We start from the raw sequence: 23,044 nt of genomic DNA, 5'->3' as shown, positions 1-23,044 counted from the left end.
GCATTCACATACTAATGCAGAGTATGTTTCGGCCATAAGTGTCTTACTTGAGGGCAAAATAGTAATGACTCATGGCTCATAACTCCTTTGAGGATTGAAACAGTAACCTTCTGATTGCCAGCCTTCACAGCAACAATCTGGTACCTTGTAAACATGAGAGACTGATAAAAACCTGTGCATCCTGACTCCCTGAAATGGTGTCAATCCAGCCAATCAGATTGAGCTTGTGATATTGGAAAGCTCTTACCATTTTTGCGATTTGTCAACAGCGGTCTCACCTTTGACCAGCGGCTCTCCTTACTGAGTAGGTCTGCGTAGAAGTATGCCATCTTCCAGTGCCTCTTATAGGTAAAACACCACATCAGCTCCCAGTAGCACATGTGGTGGAACTGTTTCCATGCCTGTTGCGCCTTACAGCTATCCTCAAACAGTGCCACCGCCTGGACACACCAAGGTAAAACAACGCAATGATGTTAGTTACTGTTAAGGCCAAAGTATACTTTAGCTTTTCAAGTGCCAGAACATCTCGCGCACAGTGTACGTGATGCAAAATTTCATCATTAGCACAGTACATGTAAAGTTTTGCGCGTTGCCTGTACATACATCCTTTACTTCTGCGTTTCAAAACCCGGAAGTGTGAAAAGGGTCCATTGATATAATTGATAATGCCGTCCTGATCGCTAGAGGGCGCCGCTTGCTCACACAGCGCTGACTGAAGCGCTGAATGCAAACAGTATTTTGAAACATAGCCTTTTAAAATGTAGTAATCGCATAAGGCCATATTGCAATTTCAATCTTAATTCAGTTAATCATGCAGCATTAATGGACATTATACCGATGTCTTAGAAGTCAAAGTCTACTGGTTTCAAAGCATTTTGGATGGTTTCCCTCATCATGTAGCCTATAGCTAAGTGCCACTTTCACAACTGTCACGTCCATTCATGCCAGTTTTTTCACATTAATGTGAGAACAAGAAAGAAGAAAAATTAAATATTACATGTTCTTAGGAGTTCCAACCCCTCTACATCTTGTGGCTATTATTATTTTGGAGTTTTTACAAAGTGTGTTACTAATTAATTATAAATAAACCATTGGTTTTTCATTTCTGCTTATAACCGATATGCCGATGGTTTTAATTTAGTCAATAACTGGTCAAAAAATATTGGGAGCCGATCGGTGCATATCTAATTTAAAGCCATTTAAAGGCATAAAAAGAAATGCTATGTGATCATATTTAACATAAAACCTCAGTAATACTTCAGTATTCCAGTGTGCTGGTAAATGTGCTCTTCATACCTCATCAATGTTGCCCTTGATCTCTTCTGCTCGACCAGCAAAGAAGAGGAAAATTGCTCCCTGGAGAGATAATCAGGACAGGAGCTTCAAAAACACCAATTAAAGTAAAACACGAGCACAAACTTACAAGAATTAAAGTGAATCATCTTCACACACTATGGCCTGAAGGACAAATAAAAAATAATAAAGATGAAGAGAGAAAGAAAGTAAGAGAGATGTACACGTGGGTATCGCAGTCGAAATGGCTTCAGAAGCTTCTCTGCATCTTCTACTTCCCCCTCTCCTGTACCTACATGAATTATACATTCACATGAATAATTATATTCTCATTAACCAGAAATAACAATATGTACCAATATGAATTGTGTATATCGATAAATTCACACAAACACTTCATGGTATAGATGAAGAGCTGTTACCCAATATAAATGAGAGGAACGTGTAGAAGCAGAGCAGGAGCAGAGCACACAGCATTGAGCGCAAAGTGTGAGAGGTGGCACCCGTGTACAGCTGAGAGATGCCAAATTCCTACACACGTATACAAATACTGATTAAATATTAATACAATTATAATATTTAATCATTTATACATTTCATTTAAATTAATACATAATAAAATATTATGGCAATTAAAGGTTAATTTCCCACACCTGTGGCTTTTTAAATTGCAATTAGTGTCTGTGTATAAATAGTCAATGAGTTTGTTAGCTCTCACGTGGATGCACTGAGCAGGCTAGATACTGAGCCATGCGGAGCAGAAAAGAACTGTCAAAAGACCTGCGTAACAAGGTAATGGAACTTTATAAAGATGGAAAAGGATATAAAAAGATATCCAAAGCCTTGAAAATGCCAGTCAGTACTTTTCAATCACTTATTAAGAAGTGGAAAATTCGGGGATCTCTTGATACCAAGCCAAGGTCAGGTAGACCAAGAAAGATTTCAGCCACAACTGCCAGAAGTATTGTTCAGGATACAAAGAAAAACCCACAGGTAACCTCAGGAGAAATACAGGCTGCTCTGGAAAAAGACGGTGTGGTTGTTTCAAGGAGCACAATACGAGGATACTTGAACCAAAATGAGCTGCATGGTTGAGTTGCCAGAAAGAAGCCTTTACTGTGCCAATGCCACAAATGACAACACCTTGACACGCCTCACAGCTTCTGGCACACTGTAATTTGGAGTGAAGAGACCAAAATAGAGCTGTATGGTCACAACCATAAGCGCTATGTTTGGAGAGGGGTCAACAAGGCCTATAGTGAAAAGAATACCATCCCCACTGTGAAGCATGGTGGTGGCTCACTGATGTTTTGGGGGTGTGTGAGCTCTAAAGGCATGGGGGAATCTTGTAAAAATTGATGGCAAGATGAATGCAGCATGTTATCAGAAAATACTGGCAGACAATTTGCATTCTTCTGCACGAAAGCTGAGCATGGGACACTCTTGGACTTTCCAGCACGACAATGACCCTAAGCACAAGGCCAAGTTGACCCTCCAGTGGTTACAGCAGAAAAAGGTGAAGGTTCTGGAGTGGCCTTCACAGTCTCCTGACCGTAATATCATCGAGCCACTCTGAGGAGATCTCAAACGTGCGGTTCATGCAAGACTACCAAAGACTTTGCGTGACCTGGAGGCATTTTGCCAAGACGAATGGGCAGCTATACCACCTGCAAGAATTTGGGGCCTCATAGAGAACTATTACAAAAGACTGCATGCTGTCATTGATGCTAAAGGGGGCAATACACAGTATTAAGAACTAAGGGTATGAAGACTTTTGAACAGGGGTCATTTAATTTTTTTCTTTGTTGCCATGTTTTGTTTTATGATTGTGCCATTCTGTTATAACCTACAGTTAAATATGAATCCCATAAGAAATAAAAGAAATGCGTTTTGCCTGCTCACTCATGTTTTCTTTAAAAATGGTACATATATTACCAATTCTCCAAGGGTATACAGACTTTTGAGCACAACTGTATATATATATATATATATATACACACACACACACACACACACACACACACACTACCAGTCAAAAGTTTTGAAACATTTACTCATTCTTTATTATAATTTTTTCACATTTAAGGATAATACTAAAGTCATCAAAACTATGGAATAATATAAATGAAACTATGGGAATTATGTTGTGACTAAACAAAATCCAAAATAAATCAAAACTGTGTTATATTTTAGCATCTTTAAAGTAGTCACCCTTTGCCTAGAATTTGCAGACATGTACTCTTGACATTTTCTCAACCAACTTCTTGAGGTATCACCCTGGGATGCTTTTTAAACAGTATCGAAGGAGTTCCCATCAATGTTGGGCACTTATTGGCTGCTTTTCTTTATTATTTGGTCCAAGTCATCAATTTCAAAAACTTTTTTTTTATTATTAAATTTTAGTTTTATAATGAAATAAATTAATATGGTGGCATAATTATATTTTTGTCTACAAAACTAATTTCAAACATTTAAGCATACGCCTTCAGATCAAAAGATTTTTAAGATCATGAGAAACATTTCAGGCAAGTGTTTCAAAATTTTTGACCGGTAGTGTGTGTGTGTGTGTGTGTGAGAGAGTGTGTGTGTATGTATATATATATATATATATATAATAAAAACACACAAATATACATATTTCTATTAAAAATAATTTCTAAAATTTTACATTTTAATTACTTAGTGTACTTAGTTACATTTAATTCAAAAAATAAATAAAATGATCATGAAAAAAAAGGGGCCTGGGTAGCTCAGCAAGTAAAGACGCTGACTACCACACCTGGAGTCACGAGTTAGAATCCAGGGCGTGCTGAGTGACTCCAGTCAGGTCTCCTAAGCAAGCAATTGGCCCGGTTGCTAGGGTGGGTAGAGTCATGTTGGGTTAACCTCCTCGTGGTCGCTATAATGTGGTTCTCGCTCTCGGTGGGGCGTGTGGTGAGTTGAGCATGGATGCCGCGGAGAATAGCATGAGCCTCAACCTGCGCTACGTCTCTGCAGCTAACGCGCTCAAGCTACGTGATAAGATGTGCGGATTGACGGTCTCAGACGCGGAGGTAACTGAGATTCGTCCTTTGCCACCCGGATTGAGGCAAGTCACTAAACCACCACGAGGACTTAGAGCGCATTGGGAATTGGGCATTCCAAATTGGGGAGGAAAAGGGGAGAAAATAAAAAATATAAATGTGAATGTACACGTCAATATGCAAAAACATTACTTTTAATAAAAGGCTCAATTCTTATAAAAAAAAAATACATTCTGAAGCAACTTTAAAGTGCACACAATTATTTTTAATAGGTCGTCTTGGATTGCACTGACACCTAGTGGCCTGGATGCTGCATCATTCAAATGCAGTTACTGTTGCCACTGTAGAAATTCATATTCAGCCAGAATTCATTTATTCCTTGAGTGAAATGTCCAATAACTGGGCAGTTACTGAGATTAAGCGAGTAGTATTCAGCTGGTCATGTGATTCTAACATGACTGCCCCCATGAGGGGACCCTCAACATGTAGAATAAAACAGCTTTTATTAGGTTACTAATATGACTGGAGACTTCATCCCATGTGAGTGCTCATGATTTTATACATTTTTCAAATTTACAAACCATTTCCTTAGAAGTAAAACTTTTAAATGAGGGGGAAAAATTCTGAGTGCACCTTTAAATTTAAATTCAAAGTTAAATAAAAAAATTAAACAATATTTAAAAAAAACAAAAAAACAGATATGTATCTTAAAACTGGTTTAAAATGATTTTGAATAGTAGTTTTTAAATAGTAAAATGTCAATATACATCTTTATTTATTCTTTTTTAATATTTTTAGAAATTTTAATTACTTTAAAAATAAAACCTCTATTTCTTATTTTTTAACTTTTAATAAAATTAATTATTATAGATTATTGTTTTATTTTTTTTATTTTTTGTGTTTCATAAAATGTTTAATTTTGTCATATGTCAAATTTAAATTTTGGACATCTGAAAAGTTCAATACCTTATCTCCAGAAAAGCCTGCAAACTCCAGCAACTTGAGTATCCGGGCAGGAAACAGTGAAAGAGTCTGCGTGACACAGTAAATAAAAACAATGATTGACATTCTGAAGAAATGAGTTTATTTATTTATATATTTGTCATATAGATGCAATGTTGTGGCGCATGAGTGGAACATACCAAGTTAAAAGCCCCAATTCCAAAAGAGACTCCCCCCTCTAGATGCCTGTGGTTTGGTCCTTTGAAAGAGGAATCTGATTGGATGAGGTTGTGCAGCTCCCTGCATGAGAATTATGATGTCATTCACAGCAGATATACTGGCTGAACAGTTCAATACTAGGGCAAGATATTGGTAACACAAATGGATATCTTAGGATGAATGCATTGTTCATTTACACACAATGAAAAGACAGAATTCATTTACTTCCTTGAAATTCTTCTATTTCTACAGACTTACTTGTAAATAAGATAACTGTTTCGAACTTTGATTCCCCCTTTGATAAAACTCACCATATTCTCATCCTGTCAACAAACAAACAGAACAAACACAATTTTAAACATTTTCTGAATAAAATCGGAATGGTGCTTGCCATGGAATATCACGGCACTACGCTAGCTCAAGTACTGGTCTCTAGATGTGGCTCAGGCTTAGTCCATGACATCTTTTTAATCGTCTGACAATTGTAAGTCTGTAAATCACACGAAAATAACATCTCCTCTCCTAAACATGCCACATGATTTGAGGTATCTTTCATGTCCATAGTGCAGTGGTTTAATACTGTTAGGGGTTTTAATAAAAACTTTAGCAAGCACATTAGTTAAGCATAGTGTGAAAAGCCAACCCATGTCTTACATACATTAGACTAGAGGTCGACTGATAACTGAAGTGGTGGAAAAGGCAGATAACCTATTAATCAGATGATAGCTTTCAATTTAGATTTAGAGAATGATCCAAAAAGCCCAAAATGAAAAAATAAATAAAAAATAAAAAATCCCAAAAGAAATGTATTGTTCAACCAAAATCCCAATAATAACCAGAAAAAAAGGAAAAGATTTACTGCATAACGTGGGAGTTTTAACTATAAACAAGCCCAAAATACACCAGGCACTCTTATTTTGAAATGACAGTGCTCTGTTACAATGTTCTATATACAAGTATTTACCAAATTAAGCTTTTTATAGCCTATATATTCGCCAGATGAGGTTTAATGAGGAGTAAAGTTTATTATTATTCACAAGATATGAAGTTGAAGACACAATGTATGTGCTGATGGAGCACGATTCCATATAGTCACATTTTTCTTTGCATGCTTGATTATCAAATTTTAAATAACAAAATATGCATTGAAGGACAGAAAATATATGAGTATTGTCAATGATGAAAGTTTTAGATACAGCAAATCCCCGAAGGGGTGTCAGTTGCTATGTTTCCATCCAAGTTGCCAATTTAATTTATCCAAAAAAAACAAGAAAAAAAAAAAAAACATAATATCGCAAAAACAATGTTCGAATAAAGCCAAGATTTCACCCCATGTGTTTAAAAGAACAAAATCGACACTTCCGGAAAAATTGTAGCTATTGTGATTCTTTTATTAATAAAATATTTGTGGTTTAGAGCACACAGAAAAAAAACATAGTAAAAAAACTTGTAATATGTCTAGGAGCGACAGTGTATCACACATTTCTGGGAGTACTAAATGTGTGCGTTCCTCCATCTTTATGTCTTTGCTGTGCGGATCCCCAAGATATTTTTCAAAAGTGTCAGTAAACTTGCTTTGACACAGTTCAAGATTGTATTCAACTTATTTGCTCTGCAAACTCTATGCAGGCATTGGATTTTCAAGACATCTTGCATATTCTGTAAATGTGTTTCCATTATAGTTTATGCGCATTTCTTATCGAATTAAACATTTATCCACCTCAGGAGAGCATAAACCGATCAGCCACAACATTAAAACCACCTGCCTAATATTGTCTAGGTCCCCCTCATGCAGCCAAAACAGCACCAACCCGCATCTCAGAATAGCATTCTGAGATTATGTTCTTCTCACCACAGTTGTACAGAGCGGTTATCTGAGTTACCATAGACGTTGTCAGTTCGAACCAGTCTGGCCATTCTCTGTTGACCTCTCTCATCAACAAGGCAGAACTGCCACTCACTGGATGTTTTTTGTTTTTGGCACCATTCTGAGTAAATTCTAGAGACTGTGCGTGAAAATCCCAGGAGATCAGCAGTTACAGAAATACTCAAACCAGCCCATCTGGCACCAACAATCATCCCACGGTCCAAATCACAGAGATCACATTTCCACATTCTGATGGCTGACGTGAACATTAACTGAAGCTCCTGACCCGTATCTGCTTGATTTTATGCACTGCACTGTTGCCACACAATTGGCTGATTAGATAATCGCATGGATGATTGTTGGTGCCAGATGGGCTGGTTTGAGTATTTCTGTAACTGTTGATCTCCTGGGATTATCACACACAACAGTCTCTAGAATTTACTCAGAATGGTGCAAAAACATCCAGTGAGCGGCAGTTCTGTGGATGGAAACACCTTGTTGATGAGTGAGGTCAACAGAGAATGGCCAGACTGGTTCAAACTGACAAAGTCTACGGTAACTCTGATAACCACTCTGTACAACTGTGGTGAGAAGAATATCATATGCGGGTTGGTGCTGTTTTGGAGATTTTATTCACTTCTTGGTGTTTCCATCAAGCAGTTCGATATCCCAAAATGTGCATAAAAATACAAGGATGAAACCCAGCTAGTGATGGTTTTTATTGCACCCCTAAAGTCTGCGGTTACACTGTAGAATCCTCCAGCGCCTGCCCCGGGGGCAACTATTGGCATAGATTGCTGCTGATAACTGATAGCTCCAAAAAGCAACTATCGACACCGATTACTTGGTAAAACCGATATATCACTCTACCTCTTCATCAGACTATGTCATAAACACACCAAAATGCACAAATTTAAATTAACCTTCTGAGGTTGTGTGTGTGAGTGCGTTATAGACTTTGGTCTGGAAATGTGAGTCAAACCTGTAAGAACGTAAGAGCAGCTCTGTGTAGTAAACACTCTGCGTAACACACTTCAGCATGGAGCTGCTCTGTAACACATTAAACAAAAAGACATTTGGTTGAAAGTGTTTCTAAAACATTTCATCGCAAAATAGCTATTAACTGAGACACGCTACACAAAATGTAAACTGTTCATGATGCTGCACTGCCTATTATTTACTATGTTCATCAATACATAAGACAATTTTTCTTTTCTTTTTTTTTTTTTTTAAATGCTGGGCTGCAAAGGAATAATCAAAAAATCTCACCTTCAGAGAGATCATCATTTGCTCCTCGGCTCCCGAGACCACCAGACTTCTTACGGAATCTGAAAAAGAGCAATAATAACTGAAGAAACGTTCTCAACCTGAGAAGGTATGTCCACATACTGCCGACATTTGGTTCACCGTCTGATGTATAATACAAAAATGGCAAGAGCTGGTTAAAATTGCCAATGCAGCTGGTGTGCATCACTCCTGGACTGGTCCTGTGTTTATTTGTTGTTTTTTTGTTGTTTACCAGGCTGATACAATTAGCACATTTGAGGGAGAATAAATCAGACAAAAAGACAAAGGTACGAGACTAAGCAACTTAATTAATGGGGTAATGAACTACAATCCCATAAAGCATTGAAAATGACGAAATCGTGTTAAAAATTATGGAAAAATATAAAACTATTGATTTCAAGTTGGTGATTATAAGTACAGAAACAATATCATTCAATTATATTGCAAAATATTAAAATACATACAAATATATAGGTACTTTGAGAGTGTAGGGAGAACGACTCCAATGCATCATTAGCAGTGCGTAATGGCGGTGGGCAGTCGCTGCATAGCTCTTTTCATGTGCTTTGTTCACAGTGATTCTCTAATGGGTGTATCTTTTCTCTTCAGCATCATAGGTAGTGTAGTTCTTCACAAAGAATTCTGCTTAAACATGAATTTTGAAATAATTTTGAAGTTGAAATAACGAGAAATATGACTTTAGCAGAAGCATATGCTATCGATTGACAACCTCAGAGCCCATAGTCTGTCTTAAAAGGTTATTAAGGTATCATTAATAATCAATTAATTAGTCTATGGAGAAAATAAAATTGAATTTTTACTTCCAGAACCCAGCGGCTGCACTTCAGTATACACATGTTCTAAAATGCTTCCTTTTAGAATTATAAAACGACATTGAGCAGATAAAATATATGTTTTCAGATGAAATCTTGGAGATTTATGTGTGCTTACAGGGTGTTTCTCACTGTGTCCCAAGACAGATAAGGCTTAAACACACTTAAGTACAAACTTGCATCACTTCTTCCTAGGTGAAGGATATCTGGAGGACTTTAGGAGATCACAGCATATATATATATATATATAAAGGGATTTCTCTAATGATGATTCTGTTTATTCTATCATTGTCAAACTAAACCTAACTCACTGTTCCTTCAGCAAACCGAAAGTGAATTCAGGTGTAACTGTTGCTATGGTGAAACCACACACACAGTCATCTGGATAAGTGCAATATCATAACATGGGTAAAGAATCGTGTAACATGCATAGACATATATGCATCTATTCCAGTCCACTTAGCATTATGTAAGGTCAGTAAAACTAACTACTGATTAACTGTTTCTCATTAGATATGACCAGCTCTCTGTCTTTTCAACTCATATAGTTACTGCAGATCTCTATGCAAACACAGGCAATTTTCTGTTAGCTGACATGGAAATAACCCCATTTGCCTAAAGGTTTAAGGTCACAAAAAAAGGCTTCTTCATGACACAAATGAAACACATCATGCATGTTGTATGTTGTGATCTCTCAATACCTCTGGCACACCTCCTGAGCATTCTTCATCGTGTTCCCAGCATGCACTATGTCATCGTGTTGGAAGGTCATCATGGCTTGCATCTCTAATACTGTGGCATAGATCAGAGCATGATACATGCTTTCCTTAGACCTAGAATACATCAACATGTATGCTTTTAAACACACACCATGAAATAATACTGTAACAAAAGCAGAATAAAGTGAAATTTTCAAGCATTCAAGTCTGTGTCTGAATACTTGTGTAAAGTATGTTTCTGGCATAGAAAGAAATTTTATGTTGGCGCCGTGGCCTAGCAATTAGGACATGCTTCACACGTGGACAACACAATTTTGAACACATTTTGCATTCTATTGGTTGAGCGAATGTTGCTGCATCAGGCTGGTTGGGATCTTCAAACAAACAGAGTAATGCTTTGATAACATTACAGAGACACAGTATTTACAATTCACCAGCAGAATACTGCCCAAGTACTCTAATAAAAAGGTTTTCAAGCCTGAACCCAAGCATTATGCACTTCCTGTGTGGAGAGTATATAAAGAGGAGGGTTGGGGCCTCTTAAGCATCTGGTTTTCTTCCCAGTGTATGTTTAGTCACTCTCTGAGCTATACATTAGTGAGATCTGTCTGTGTGCAGGACTATTGTCAGGCACGAGGGTGTGAGCTTTAAGTAAACACCTTGCATCCTGGAGAATAGAGCATGCCTGGCGCAACGACATAGGAAGTAAACAGGCTACCAAGCAGGACATTTGGTACTGAAAAACTATTTCACATTTACACATTTTACAGCAGCAAAAGAAAAAAAATTACAACATGATAAAAAATTATTGCAACATAAGCTTTGGAAGTACCACTCCTTTAATCAACACTTCACCTGCTATTAAAATGACTCACAAATACTACAAGACATTCAGGGGTTGGGAAAAGCCTGAGAATAACAGAAAGAAAGAAAGTTCCAAAGACAGAAATTCAAAAGAAAGCTGGGAAGAAAGAAAGTTCGAAAGAAACTACAAAAGAAACTATGAAAGGAAGAAAAGACTGAAATAAAGTTCAAAAGGAAATTGAAAGAAAGAAAAGAAAATGTTTTAAAGTGTTTTTTATCCCCTTTTCCCCAATTTGGAATGCCCAATTCCCACTACTTAGTAGGTCCCCGTGGTGGCACGGTTACTCACCTCAATCCAGGTGGTGGAGGACAAGTCTTAGTTGCCTCCACTTCTGAGACAGTCAACCCGCACATCTTATCACGTGGCTCGCTGTGCATGACACCGCAGAGACTCACAGCATGTGGAGGCTCATGCTAATCTCCGCAATCCACGCACAACTTACCACACACCCCACTGAGAGTGAGAATCCCTAATCATGACCATGAGGAGGTTACCCCATGTGACTCTACCCTCCCTAGCAACCAGGCCAATTTGGTTGCTTAGGAGACCTGGCTGGAGTCATTCAGCATGCCCTGGATTTTCGAAAGAAAATGTTTGATAGAGTTCGAAAGAAATAAACTTAGAAAGAAAACTTTTGAAAGAAAGTTTGAAAGAAAATGTTTGAAAGAAATTTCGAAAGAAAACGTTTGAAAGTTAGAATAAAAATGTTTGAAAGAAAGTTCGAAAGAAAACGTTTGAAAGAAAGTTCGAAAGAAAACATTTGAAAGTTTGAAAGAAAACGTTTGAAAGAGTTCAAAAGAAAGTTAGAAAGAAAACGTTTGAAAGAGTTCAAAAGAAAGTTAGAAAGAAAACGTTCAAAAGAAAACGTTTGAAAGTTAGAATTAAAATGTTTGAAAGAAAGTTCGAAAGAAAACGTTCGAAAGAAAGTTAGAAAGAAAACATTTGAAAGAGTTCAAAAGAAAGTTAGAAAGAAAACGTTCGAAAGAAAACGTTTGAAAGTTCGAAAGAAAATGTTTGATAGAGTTTGAAAGAAACTTAGAAAGAAAACTTTTGAAAGAGAATTTGAAAGAAAATGTTTGAAAGAAAACGTTTGAAAGTTAGAATAAAAATGTTTGAAAGAAAGTTCGAAAGAAAACGTTTGAAAGTTCGAAAGAAAACGTTTGATAGAGTTCGAAAGAAACTTAGAAAGAAAACTTTTGAAAGAGAGTTTGAAAGAAAATGTTTGAAAGTTAGAATAAAAACGTTTGAAATAAAGTTAGAAAGAAAACGTTTGAAAGTTAGAATAAAAATGTTTGAAAGAAAGTTCGAAAGTTCGAAAGAAAATGTTTGAAAGTTTGAAAGAAAATGTTCAAAAGAAAGTTAGAAAGAAAACGTTTGAAAGAGTTCAAAAGAAAGTTAGAAAGAAAACGTTCGAAAGAAAACATTTGAAAGTTCGAAAGAAAACGTTTGATAGAGTTCGAAAGAAACTTAAAGAAAACTTTTGAAAGAGAATTTGAAAGAAAACGTTTGAAAGTTAGAATAAAAACATTTGAAAGTTAGAATAAAAACGTTTGAAAGAAAGTTCGAAAGAAAACCTTTGAAAGTTAGAATAAAAATGTTTGAAAGAAAGTTAGAAAGAAAACATTTGAAAGTTAGAATAAAAATGTTTGAAAGAAAGTTCGAAAGTTCGAAAGAAAATGTTTGAAAGAAAACGTTCGAAAGAAAGTTAGAAAGAAAACGTTTGAAAGAGTTCAAAAGAAAGTTAGAAAGAAAACGTTCGAAAGAAAACATTTGAAAGTTCGAAAGAAAACGTTTGATAGAGTTCGAAAGAAACTTAAAGAAAACTTTTGAAAGAGAATTTGAAAGAAAATGTTTGAAAGAAAACGTTTGAAAGTTAGAATAAAAACGTTTGAAAGAAAGTTCGAAAGTTCGAAAGAAAATGTTTGAAAGTTTGAAAGAAAACGTTCAAAAGAAAGTTAGAAAACGTTTGAAAGAGTTCAAAAGAAAGTTAGAAAGAAAACGTTCGAAAGAAAACATTTGAAAGTTCGAAAGAAAACGTTTGATAGAGTTCGAAAGAAACTTAAAGAAAACTTTTGAAAGAGAATTTGAAAGAAAACGTTTGAAAGTTAGAATAAAAACGTTTGAAAGTTAGAATAAAAACGTTTGAAAGAAAGTTCGAAAGAAAACCTTTGAAAGTTAGAATAAAAATGTTTGAAAGAAAGTTAGAAAGAAAACATTTGAAAGTTAGAATAAAAATGTTTGAAAGTTCGAAAGTTCGAAAGAAAATGTTTGAAAGTTAGAAAGAAAACGTTTGAAAGAGTTCAAAAGAAAGTTAGAAAGAAAACGTTCGAAAGAAAACATTTGAAAGTTCGAAAGAAAACGTTTGATAGAGTTCGAAAGAAACTTAAAGAAAACTTTTGAAAGAGAATTTGAAAGAAAATGTTTGAAAGAAAACGTTTGAAAGTTAGAATAAAAACGTTTGAAAGAAAGTTCGAAAGAAAACATTTGAAAGAGTTCAAAAGAAAGTTAGAAAGAAAACGTTCGAAAGAAAACGTTTGATAGAGTTTGAAAGAAACTTAGAAAGAAAACTTTTGAAAGAGAATTTGAAAGAAAATGTTTGAAAGAAAACGTTGAAAGTTAGAATAAAAACGTTTGAAAGAAAGTTCGAAAGAAAACGTTTGAAAGTTAGAATAAAAATGTTTGAAAGAAAGTTCGAAAGAAAACGTTTGATAGAGTTCGAAAGAAACTTAGAAAGAAAACTTTTGAAAGAGAGTTTGAAAGAAAATGTTTGAAAGTTAGAATAAAAACGTTTGAAAGAAAGTTAGAAAGAAAACGTTTGAAAGTTAGAATAAAAATGTTTGAAAGAAAGTTCGAAAGAAAATCTTTGAAAGTTTGAAAGAAAACGTTCGAAAGAAAGTTAGAAAGAAAACATTTGAAAGAGTTTGAAAGAAAGTTTGAAAGAAAGTTCGAAAGAAAACGTTTGAAAGTTCAAAAGAAAACGTTTGAAAGTTCAAAAGAAAACGTTTGAAAGAAAACGTTTCAAAGAAAGTTCGAAAGTCCTAAAGAAAACGTTCGAAAGAGTTTGAAAGTTCGAAAGTCCGAAAGAAAACGGTTTGAAAGAGTTCGAAAGAAAGTTAGAAAGAAAACGTTTGAAAGTTCGAAAGAAAACATTTGAAAGTTCGAAAGAAAATCCGAAAGAAAACGTTTGAAAGAGTTCGAAAGAAATTTCGAAATAAAATATTTGAAAGAAAGTTCGAAAGAAAGTCCTAAAGAAAACGTTTGAAAGAGTTTTAAAAAGTTCGAAAGAAAGTCCGAAAGAAAATGTTTGAAAGAGTTCGAAAGAAAGTTCGAAAGAAAACGTTTGAAAGTTCAAAAGAAAACGTTTGAAAGAAAACGTTTCAAAGAAAGTTCGAAAGAAAGTCCTAAAGAAAACGTTTGAAAAAAGTTCGAAAGAAAACGTTTCAAAGAAAGTTCGAAAGAAAACGTTTCAAAGAAAGTTCGAAAGAAAGTCCTAAAGAAAACGTTTGAAAAAAGTTCGAAAGAAAACGTTTCAAAGAAAGTTCGAAAGAAAACATTTCAAAGAAAGTTCGAAAGAAAACGTTTCCAAGAAAGTTCGAAAGTTTTAAAGAAAACGTTTGAAAGAGTTCGAAAGTTCGAAAGAAAGAAAGTTCGAAAGAAAACGTTTGAAAGTTCAAAAGAAAACGTTCGAAAGAAAGTTCGAAAGAAAACATTTCAAAGAAAGTTCGAAAGAAAACGTTTCAAAGAAAGTTCGAAAGTTTGTAAGAAAACGTTTGAAAGAGTTTGAAAGAAAGTCCGAAAGAAAACGTTTGAAAGAGTTCGAAAGAAAACGTTTGAAAGAGTTCGAAAGAAAGTTCGAAAGAAAGTCCTAAAGAAAACGTTTGAAAAAAGTTCGAAAGAAAACGTTTCAAAGAAAGTTCGAAAGAAAACATTTCAAAGAAAGTTCGAAAGAAAACGTTTCCAAGAAAGTTCGAAAGTTTTAAAGAAAACGTTTGAAAGAGTTCGAAAGTTCGAAAGAAAGAAAGTTCGAAAGAAAACGTTTGAAAGTTCAAAAGAAAACGTTCGAAAGAAAGTTCGAAAGAAAACATTTCAAAGAAAGTTCGAAAGAAAACGTTTCAAAGAAAGTTCGAAAGTTTGTAAGAAAACGTTTGAAAGAGTTTGAAAGAAAGTCCGAAAGAAAACGTTTGAAAGAGTTCGAAAGAAAGTTCGAAAGAAAGTTAGAAAGAAAACGTTTGAAAGTTCAAAAGAAAACGTTTGAAAGAGTTCGAAAGAAAGTTAGAAAGAAAACGTTTGAAAGTTAGAATAAAAATGTTTGAAAGTTCGAAAGAAAACGTTTGAAAGTTTGAAAGAAAACGTTCGAAAGAAAGTTCGAAAGGAAGCGTTTCCAAGAAAGTTCGAAAGTTTGAAAGAAAACGTTTGAAAGAGTTTGAAAGAAAGTCCGAAAGAAAACGTTTGAAAGAGTTTGAAAGAAAGTCCGAAAGAAAACGTTTGAAAGAGTTCGAAAGAAATTTCGAAAGAAAGTTTGAAAGAAAACGTTTCAAAGAAAGTTCGAAAGAAAACGTTTCAAAGAAAGTTCGAAAGAAAAACGTTTCAAAGAAAGTTCGAAAGAAAACGTTTCAAAGAAAGTTCGAAAGTTCGAAAGAAAACGTTTGAAAGAGTTTGAAAGAAAGTCCGAAAGAAAACGTTTGAAAGAGTTCGAAAGAAATTTCGAAAGAAAGTTCAAAAGAAAACGTTTGAAAGAAAGTTCAAAAGAAAATGTTTGAAAGAAAGTTCAAAAGAAAACGTTTGAAAGTTCGAAAGAAAACGTTTGAAAGTTCGAAAGAAAACGTTTGAAAGAGTTCGAAAGTTCGAAATAAAATGTTTGAAAGAAAGTTCGAAAGAAAGTCCTAAAGAAAACGTTTGAAAGAGTTTGAAAGAAAGTTCGAAATAAAATGTTTGAAAGAAAGTTCGAAAGAAAGTCCTAAAGAAAACGTTTGAAAGAAAGTTCGAAAGAAAGTCCGAAAGAAAACGTTTGAAAGAGTTCGAAAGAAAGTTCGAAAGAAAACGTTTGAAAGAAAACGTTTCAAAGTTCGAAAGAAAACATTTCAAAGAAAGTTCGAAAGTCCTAAAGAAAACGTTTGAAAGAGTTCAAAAGAAAGTTCGAAAGAAAATGTTTGAAAGTTCAAAAAGAAAACGTTTCAAAGAAATTTCGAAAGTCCTAAAGAAAACGTTTCAAAGAAAACATTTGAAAGAGTTCGAAAGTTCGAAAGAAAGAAAGTTCGAAAGAAAACGTTTGAAAGAAAACATTTCAAAGAAAGTTCGAAAGAAAGTCCTAAAGAAAACGTTTGAAAGAAAGTTCGAAAGAAAACGTTTCAAAGAAAGTTCGAAAGTCCTAAAGAAAACGTTTCAAAGAAAGTTCGAAAGAAAACGTTTCAAAGAAAGTTCGAAAGAAAACGTTTCAAAGAAAGTTCGAAAGAAAGCGTTTCCAAGAAAGTTCGAAAGAAAACGTTTCAAAGAAAGTTCGAAAGTCCTAAAGAAAACGTTTGAAAAAAGTTCGAAAGAAAACGTTTCAAAGAAAGTTCGAAAGAAAGTCCTAAAGAAAACTTTTGAAAGAGTTCGAAAGAAAGTTCGAAAGAAAATGTTTGAAAGTTCAAAAAGAAAACGTTTCAAAGAAATTTCGAAAGTCCTAAAGAAAACGTTTCAAAGAAAACATTTGAAAGAGTTCGAAAGTTCGAAAGAAAGTTCGAAAGAAAACGTCTGAAAGAAAGTTCGAAAGAAAATGTTTGAAAGTTCAAAAGAAAACGTTTGAAAGAAAACATTTCAAAGAAAGTTCGAAAGAAAGTCCTAAAGAAAACGTTTGAAAGAAAGTTCGAAAGAAAACGTTTCAAAGAAAGTTCGAAAGTTTGAAAGAAAGTTCGAAAGTCCTAAAGAAAACGTTTGAAAAAAGTCCTAAAGAAAACGTTTGAAAAAAGTCCTAAAGAAAACGTTTCAAAGAAAGTTCGAAAGAAAACGTTTCAAAGAAAGTTCGAAAGAAAACGTTTCAAAGAAAGTTCGAAAGTTTGAAAGAGTTCGAAAGAAAGTTCGAAAGAAAGAAAGTTCGAAAGAAAATGTTCGAAAGAAAACGTCTGAAAGAAAGTTCGAAAGAAAACGTCTGAAAGAAAGTTCGAAAGAAAACGTCTGAAAGAAAGTTCGAAAGAAAACGTCTGAAAGAAAGTTCGAAAGACAACGTTTCCAAGAAAGTTCGAAAGTTTGAAAGAGTTCGAAAGAAAGTTCGAAAGAAAGAAAGTTCGAAAGAAAATGTTCGAAAGAAAACGTTTCAAAGAAAGTTCGAAAGAAAACATTTCAAAGAAAGTTCGATAGAAAACGTTTCAAAGAAAGTTCGATAGAAAACGTTTCAAAGAAAGTTCGATAGAAAACGTTTGAAAGAAAGTTCAAAAGAAAACGTCTGAAAGAAAGTTCGAAAGAAAACGTCTGAAAGAAAGTTCGAAAGAAAACGTCTGAAAGAAAGTTCGAAAGAAAACGTCTGAAAGAAAGTTCGAAAGAAAACGTCTGAAAGAAAGTTCGAAAGTCCTAAAGAAAACGTTTGAAAAAAGTTCGAAAGAAAACGTTTCAAAGAAAGTTCGAAAGAAAACGTTTCAAAGAAAGTTCGAAAGAAAGCGTTTCCAAGAAAGTTCGAAAGTTTGAAAGAAAACGTTTGAAAGAAAGTTCGAAAGAAAGAAAGTTCGAAAGAAAATGTTTGAAAGAAAGTTCGAAAGAAAGCATTTCAAAGAAAGTTCGAAAGTCCTAAAGAAAACGTTTCAAAGAAAACGTTTGAAAGAGTTCGAAAGTTTGAAAGAAAGTTCGAAAGAAAACGTTTGAAAGAAAGTTCGAAAGAAAGCATTTCAAAGAAAGTTCGAAAGAAAACGTTTCAAAGAAAGTTTGAAAGAAAGTTTGAAAGAAAACGTTTGAAAGAGTTCGAAAGAAAGTCCGAAAGATGAAATGTTCGAAAAAACGTTTCAAAGAAAGTTCGAAAGAAAGTCCTAAAGAAAACGTTTCAAAGAAAGTCCTAAAGAAAACGTTTCAAAGAAAGTCCTAAAGAAAACGTTTCAAAGAAAGTTCGAAAGAAAACGTTTCAAAGAAAGTTCGAAAGAAAGCGTTTCCAAGAAAGTTCGAAAGTTTGAAAGAAAACGTTTGAAAGAGTTCGAAAGAAAGTTCGAAAGATGAAAGTTCGAAAGAAAACGTTTCAAAGAAAACGTTTCAAAGAAATTTCGAAAGAAAGTCCTAAAGAAAACGTTTGAAAGAGTTCGAAAGTTCAAAAGAAAGAAAGTTCGAAAGAAAACGTTTCAAAGAAAGTTCAAAAGAAAACGTTTGAAAGAAAACGTTTCAAAGAAAGTTCGAAAGAAAGTCCTAAAGAAAACGTTTGAAAGAGTTTGAAAGAAAGTTCAAAAGAAAGTCCGAAAGAAAACGATTGAAAGAAAGTTCGAAAGAAAATGTTTCAAAGAAAGTTCGAAAGAAAGTTTGAAAGAAAACGTTTGAAAGAGTTCGAAAGAAAACGTTAAGAAAACGTTTCAAAGAAATTTCGAAAGAAAGTCCTAAAGAAAACGTTTCAAAGAAAACGTTTGAAAGAGTTCGAAAGTTCGAAAGAAAGAAAGTTCGAAAGAAAACGTTTGAAAGAAAGTTCAAAAGAAAACGTTTGAAAGAAAACGTTTGAAAGTTCGAAAGAAAGTCCTAAAGAAAACGTTTGAAAGAGTTTGAAAGAAAGTTCGAAAGAAAACCTTTGAAAGAAAGTTCGAAAGAAAATGTTTCAAAGAAAGTTCGAAAGAAAACGGTTGAAAGTTCGAAAGAAAGTTCAAAAGAAAATGTTTGAAAGAAAACGTTTCAAAAAAAGTTCGAAAGAAAGTCCTAAAGAAAACGTTTCAAAGAAATCGTTTGAAAGAGTTCGAAAGTTCAAAAGAAAGTTCGAAAGAAAACGTTTGAAAGAAAGTTCGAAAGAAAACGTTTGAAAGAAAGTTCGAAAGAAAACATTTCAAAGTTGGAAAGAAAACGTTTCAAAGAAAGTTCGAAAGAAAACATTTCAAAGAAAGTTCGAAAGAAAGTTCGAAAGAAAACGTTTGAAAGAAAGTTCGAAAGAAAACGTTTGAAAGAAAGTTCAAAAGAAAACGTTTGAAAGAAAACGTTTGAAAGTTCGAAAGAAAGTCCTAAAGAAAACATTTGAAAGAGTTTGAAAGAAAACTTTTGAAAGATTTCGAAAGAAAACGTTTGAAAGAGTTCGAAAGAAAGTTAGAAAGAAAGTCCGAAATAAAACGTTTGAAAGAGTTAGAAAGAAAGTCCGAAAGAAAGTCCGAAAGAAAACGTTTGAAAGAGTCCGAAAGAAAGTCCGAAAGAAAATGTCCGGAAGAAAGTCTGAAAGAAAACGTTCGAAAGAAAGTTCGAAAGAAAGAAAGAAAACGTTTCGAAAGAAAGTCCGAAGGGAAGTTCGAAAGAAAACGTTCGAAAGAAAGTCCGAAAGGAAACGTTCGAAAGAAAACGTTCGAAAGAAAGTTAGAAAGTTCGAAAGAAAGAAAATTCGAAAGAAAACGTTTGAAAGAAAGTTCGAAAGAAAGTCAGACATGTCCTCACCGTGGTCGTAGTTTTTCCAAACTCTCATTAAAGTTGTTGTTGAGGAACAGGTCCAAGGCATCCATGCATTCTTCAAGACAGGCCTGTAGGGACATCTGTCTGGAACTGATCACACACATGCACACATTTACTCAGCTATCTAAATAGGCACATAACATAGACAAGTTAATTCTATTTACTTGATTATTGTTGTTTTTCAACAGCCGATGACAACATAATACCTATAATTTCATGATAGCAAATGATATGTACACAGAAATGCTGAAATGAGCACTTACTGTACACAACATTTACTTAATACTAAAAATGTCTGAAAGCAGAAAATGTGTTTGGAACGATTATCAATTGACAAGACTAGATGTTGGAGCTGACATAAGACAAAATTGGCCACAGTTACCGGCTGATACTGATCATCTCAAACTTGCTGATATACATGTCTGACACTAGTATAGATTAACTGTAACCCAAACCCTAAAAGAAAGAATAGATTTTGAATACTTTTTGTAAAAGAAAAAATACTTTTTGTACAACCAAAGCCACTAAATACATTCTATAGAAAAACTCAAACCTGTCAACAGTGCCCTTTATAAATTATAAATGCTACTTGGTGCAGAGTTTTGCAGCGCCTGACCACTGAAGATATATTTAGCAGGACTAATTAATGTCAACTGGTTGAGCCTGTTGTTTAAAGGCTAATTTAAATGAAAGAGCAGATATCTATTCATGGAAACACACCAAGGTTCTCGAATCAAGAGATACAGCTCTCCGGTTGAGAGATTTCTTACTAATAAACACACACTTGCTTTAATACAAATGTATACTGTCTGAGACGCAAAAACAACTGGGACAAATAAAACACATGACTTTACAAATCAATTAAATGTTTCTCTACTCTTCTTTCACACAAAATGCAATAACTCAAACACAAATACACACATGCACTGCAGAATATGGTTTACACACTGTCACACTAGTCAAGATGTTTAATGTTTGCTCAGAGTACATACACTGGGCATGGAGAGCCAGTATTTCTGCATAAGAACATGAATATGAGAACTATATTGAATGAGTTCACTTGTACATGATTGTGAGTGAGTTCTCTAAAGCATTATTTTCAGGGATAGTATTTCATTATATTTGAGAACATGAGCTGTTGAGCTCAAACCAGACTCTATTGCAAAACAAGGAAGGAAGAGCTGTGAAAATCTGATAGGGAGAGAAAAAAAAAACTGCTTGAACTGAATACAAAAATACTGAATCAGCTATTTGTGGACTTTAAGAAACACAAAGCATTACAAACTTGAAATGATTCAGCATTTGTCCAGCACTGTTAAATATTCATGTTTCATTTCAAATAGAAATGTACAGAAGTAAAGTGTCCATACTTACTTTTCTGAAAGAGCTGCATCTTTCCCATTGGACATGGTTTATTTTGTCTTCAAATTTTCTCCTCTTCTGGGCCCTGTGGCCACACAAACACCTGTTTGAAGTGCTCAAACTCCCTGATAAGTGCTTCTTTCAGGTCTCCAGAGATCTTAGAGGAAATTCACTGTCACTTGCTGTGCATGAAGATGCTGCATTGATTCGTAATGTTTTAATACTCAAGTGCTCAACTTGGAAGTGAATATAGATCAGTATTCGGTTCAATCAAATGCTCGTTTGGCATAAGTAGGTGTGTGATGTGAGAACACACAGTTCTTGACTCCTCCTTGCAGCTCACAGCAGGTTTAATGACACGACTCCACTGCACAGGGACAGGAGTTAGTAGCACCATCTAGTGGTGGGGTGAGGCAGAATAAAATAAAATAAAATAAAATAAAATAAACACATGAAGTAAAAGAATAAACATCCCCATAGACCAGTTAAGAAATTAAATTAAATTAAATTAAATTAAATTAAATTAAATTAAATTAAATTGAACTAAATTAAACAATAAACGTCCCTAGAGACCAATCAAGTGACGATCACTTCTAAATAAAATAAAATAAAATAAAACACAAAGAAGAGCTTGTTCTGAATTAGCTGCGTCCATGCTTTAATTTCCTACAAACCTTCAAAATTATTACATTTGACAGGAATGTTTCCCATGCTCAAAGGTGCAATTCAAAAACACAAAGAAACTTTTTAGAAATATTTCAGAAAGTTATAAATTTCCATGTGAGCAAAATCCCTTTAAAGGGCTAGTTAAGTTAAACATGTATCTAAGTATTAATATAAATAGCATTTCAAAGTATAAAGATTATAAAAAAAAGAAGAAAAAAAAAGAAATTAACAACCTTTTCTAAAACATTAGAGGGCATATGGGTATAAAAAGAAATTAATAATAATAATAATAATAATAATAGTTTCCCGTTATTTGGCATGCCTATCTTCAGCATCAGTAGCCTACTACAGTAGCTAGTTTACTTTTGTTTGACGTGAACACAGCTTGCATGGTATCCTTGTGGTTAAAGTTTATATACAGTATATGTTCCTTAAAAGACATCATGCATGGGCAGTGTCATATCGTGTCACAGTTAGTTTATTCCAGTAGAGGGCGGTACTCTAATTTACTATGAGACACTAAACTTGCTTTCCGCCAGGGGGGGCTTGACGTCTCTTAAAGACCAATCGTCCATTTAACTCCGTTCAGAACACGTTTCTTTTTCTCTTCTTTGTTGTCTCTAAAAATATAAATCATTTATATCTCCAATGATTAGTTGGATAACAGCACCATCACTATTTGAAAAAAGTCATTTTTGATCAAATCTAGACAGGCCCCATTTCCAGCAGCCATCACTACAACACCTTATCCTTCAGTAATCATGCTAAATTGCTGATTTGTTTCTAGAAAAACACTTGCCATTATATCAAACACAGTTGAAAGCTATTTGGTCGTTAAATGAAGCTTAACATTGTCTTTGTGTTTGTTTTTGAGTTGCCACAGTATGCAATAGACAGAAAGAGATGTGGAAGGCCAGATGTACAACTAAACAAGAGGATAAGTACATCAGAGTCTCTAGTTTGAGAAATAGACGCCTCACATGTCCTCAGCTGACAGCTTCATTGAATTCTACCCGCTCCACACCAGTTTCATGTACAACAGTAAAGAGAAGACTCAGGGGTGCAGGCCTTATGGGAAGAATTGCAAAGAAAAAGCCACTTTTGAAACAGAAAAACAAAAAGAAAAGATTAGATTGGGCAAAGAAACACAGACATTGGACAACAGATAATTGGAAAAGAGTGTTATGGATCTTAACCCCATTGAGATTTTGTGGGATCAGCTAGACTGTAAGGTGCGTGAGAAGTGCCAGAAAAGACAGCCACATCTATGGCAAGTGGTACAGGAAGTGTGGGGTGAAATGTCACCTGAGTATCTGGACAAACTGACAGCTAGAGTGCCAAGGATCTGCAAAGCTGTCATTGCTGTACATGGAGGATTT

General features: G+C 34.5%; 1 protein-coding gene across 2 annotated transcripts in view; it reads right to left on the bottom strand.

The window, feature by feature from the left end:
• Window positions 1-21,280, bottom strand: part of LOC127450237 (tetratricopeptide repeat protein 39A) — a 30,517-nt gene extending 9,237 nt beyond the window's left edge. For both annotated transcript variants that reach the window (XM_051714174.1, XM_051714175.1), the window contains exons 1-12: window positions 21,012-21,280; window positions 19,623-19,727; window positions 10,166-10,297; window positions 8,614-8,672; window positions 8,327-8,394; window positions 5,736-5,800; window positions 5,459-5,558; window positions 5,283-5,348; window positions 1,716-1,824; window positions 1,518-1,585; window positions 1,297-1,356; window positions 279-440 (exon numbers count right to left, since the gene is read on the bottom strand). In XM_051714174.1, the coding sequence (XP_051570134.1) occupies window positions 279-440; window positions 1,297-1,356; window positions 1,518-1,585; window positions 1,716-1,824; window positions 5,283-5,348; window positions 5,459-5,558; window positions 5,736-5,800; window positions 8,327-8,394; window positions 8,614-8,672; window positions 10,166-10,297; window positions 19,623-19,727; window positions 21,012-21,046 (1,029 nt within the window). In that variant the 5' untranslated portion in view covers window positions 21,047-21,280. The remainder of the gene's footprint in view (window positions 1-278; window positions 441-1,296; window positions 1,357-1,517; window positions 1,586-1,715; window positions 1,825-5,282; window positions 5,349-5,458; window positions 5,559-5,735; window positions 5,801-8,326; window positions 8,395-8,613; window positions 8,673-10,165; window positions 10,298-19,622; window positions 19,728-21,011) is intronic.
• Between the last annotated feature and the right edge of the window lie 1,764 nt (window positions 21,281-23,044).

This window comes from Myxocyprinus asiaticus, chromosome 13 (assembly GCF_019703515.2).
Source record: "Myxocyprinus asiaticus isolate MX2 ecotype Aquarium Trade chromosome 13, UBuf_Myxa_2, whole genome shotgun sequence".
In the NCBI taxonomy this organism is placed as follows: domain Eukaryota; kingdom Metazoa; phylum Chordata; class Actinopteri; order Cypriniformes; family Catostomidae; genus Myxocyprinus; species Myxocyprinus asiaticus.
Note: the sequence above shows the minus strand (reverse complement) of the source record. Positions and strands in the feature narration are given on the sequence as shown.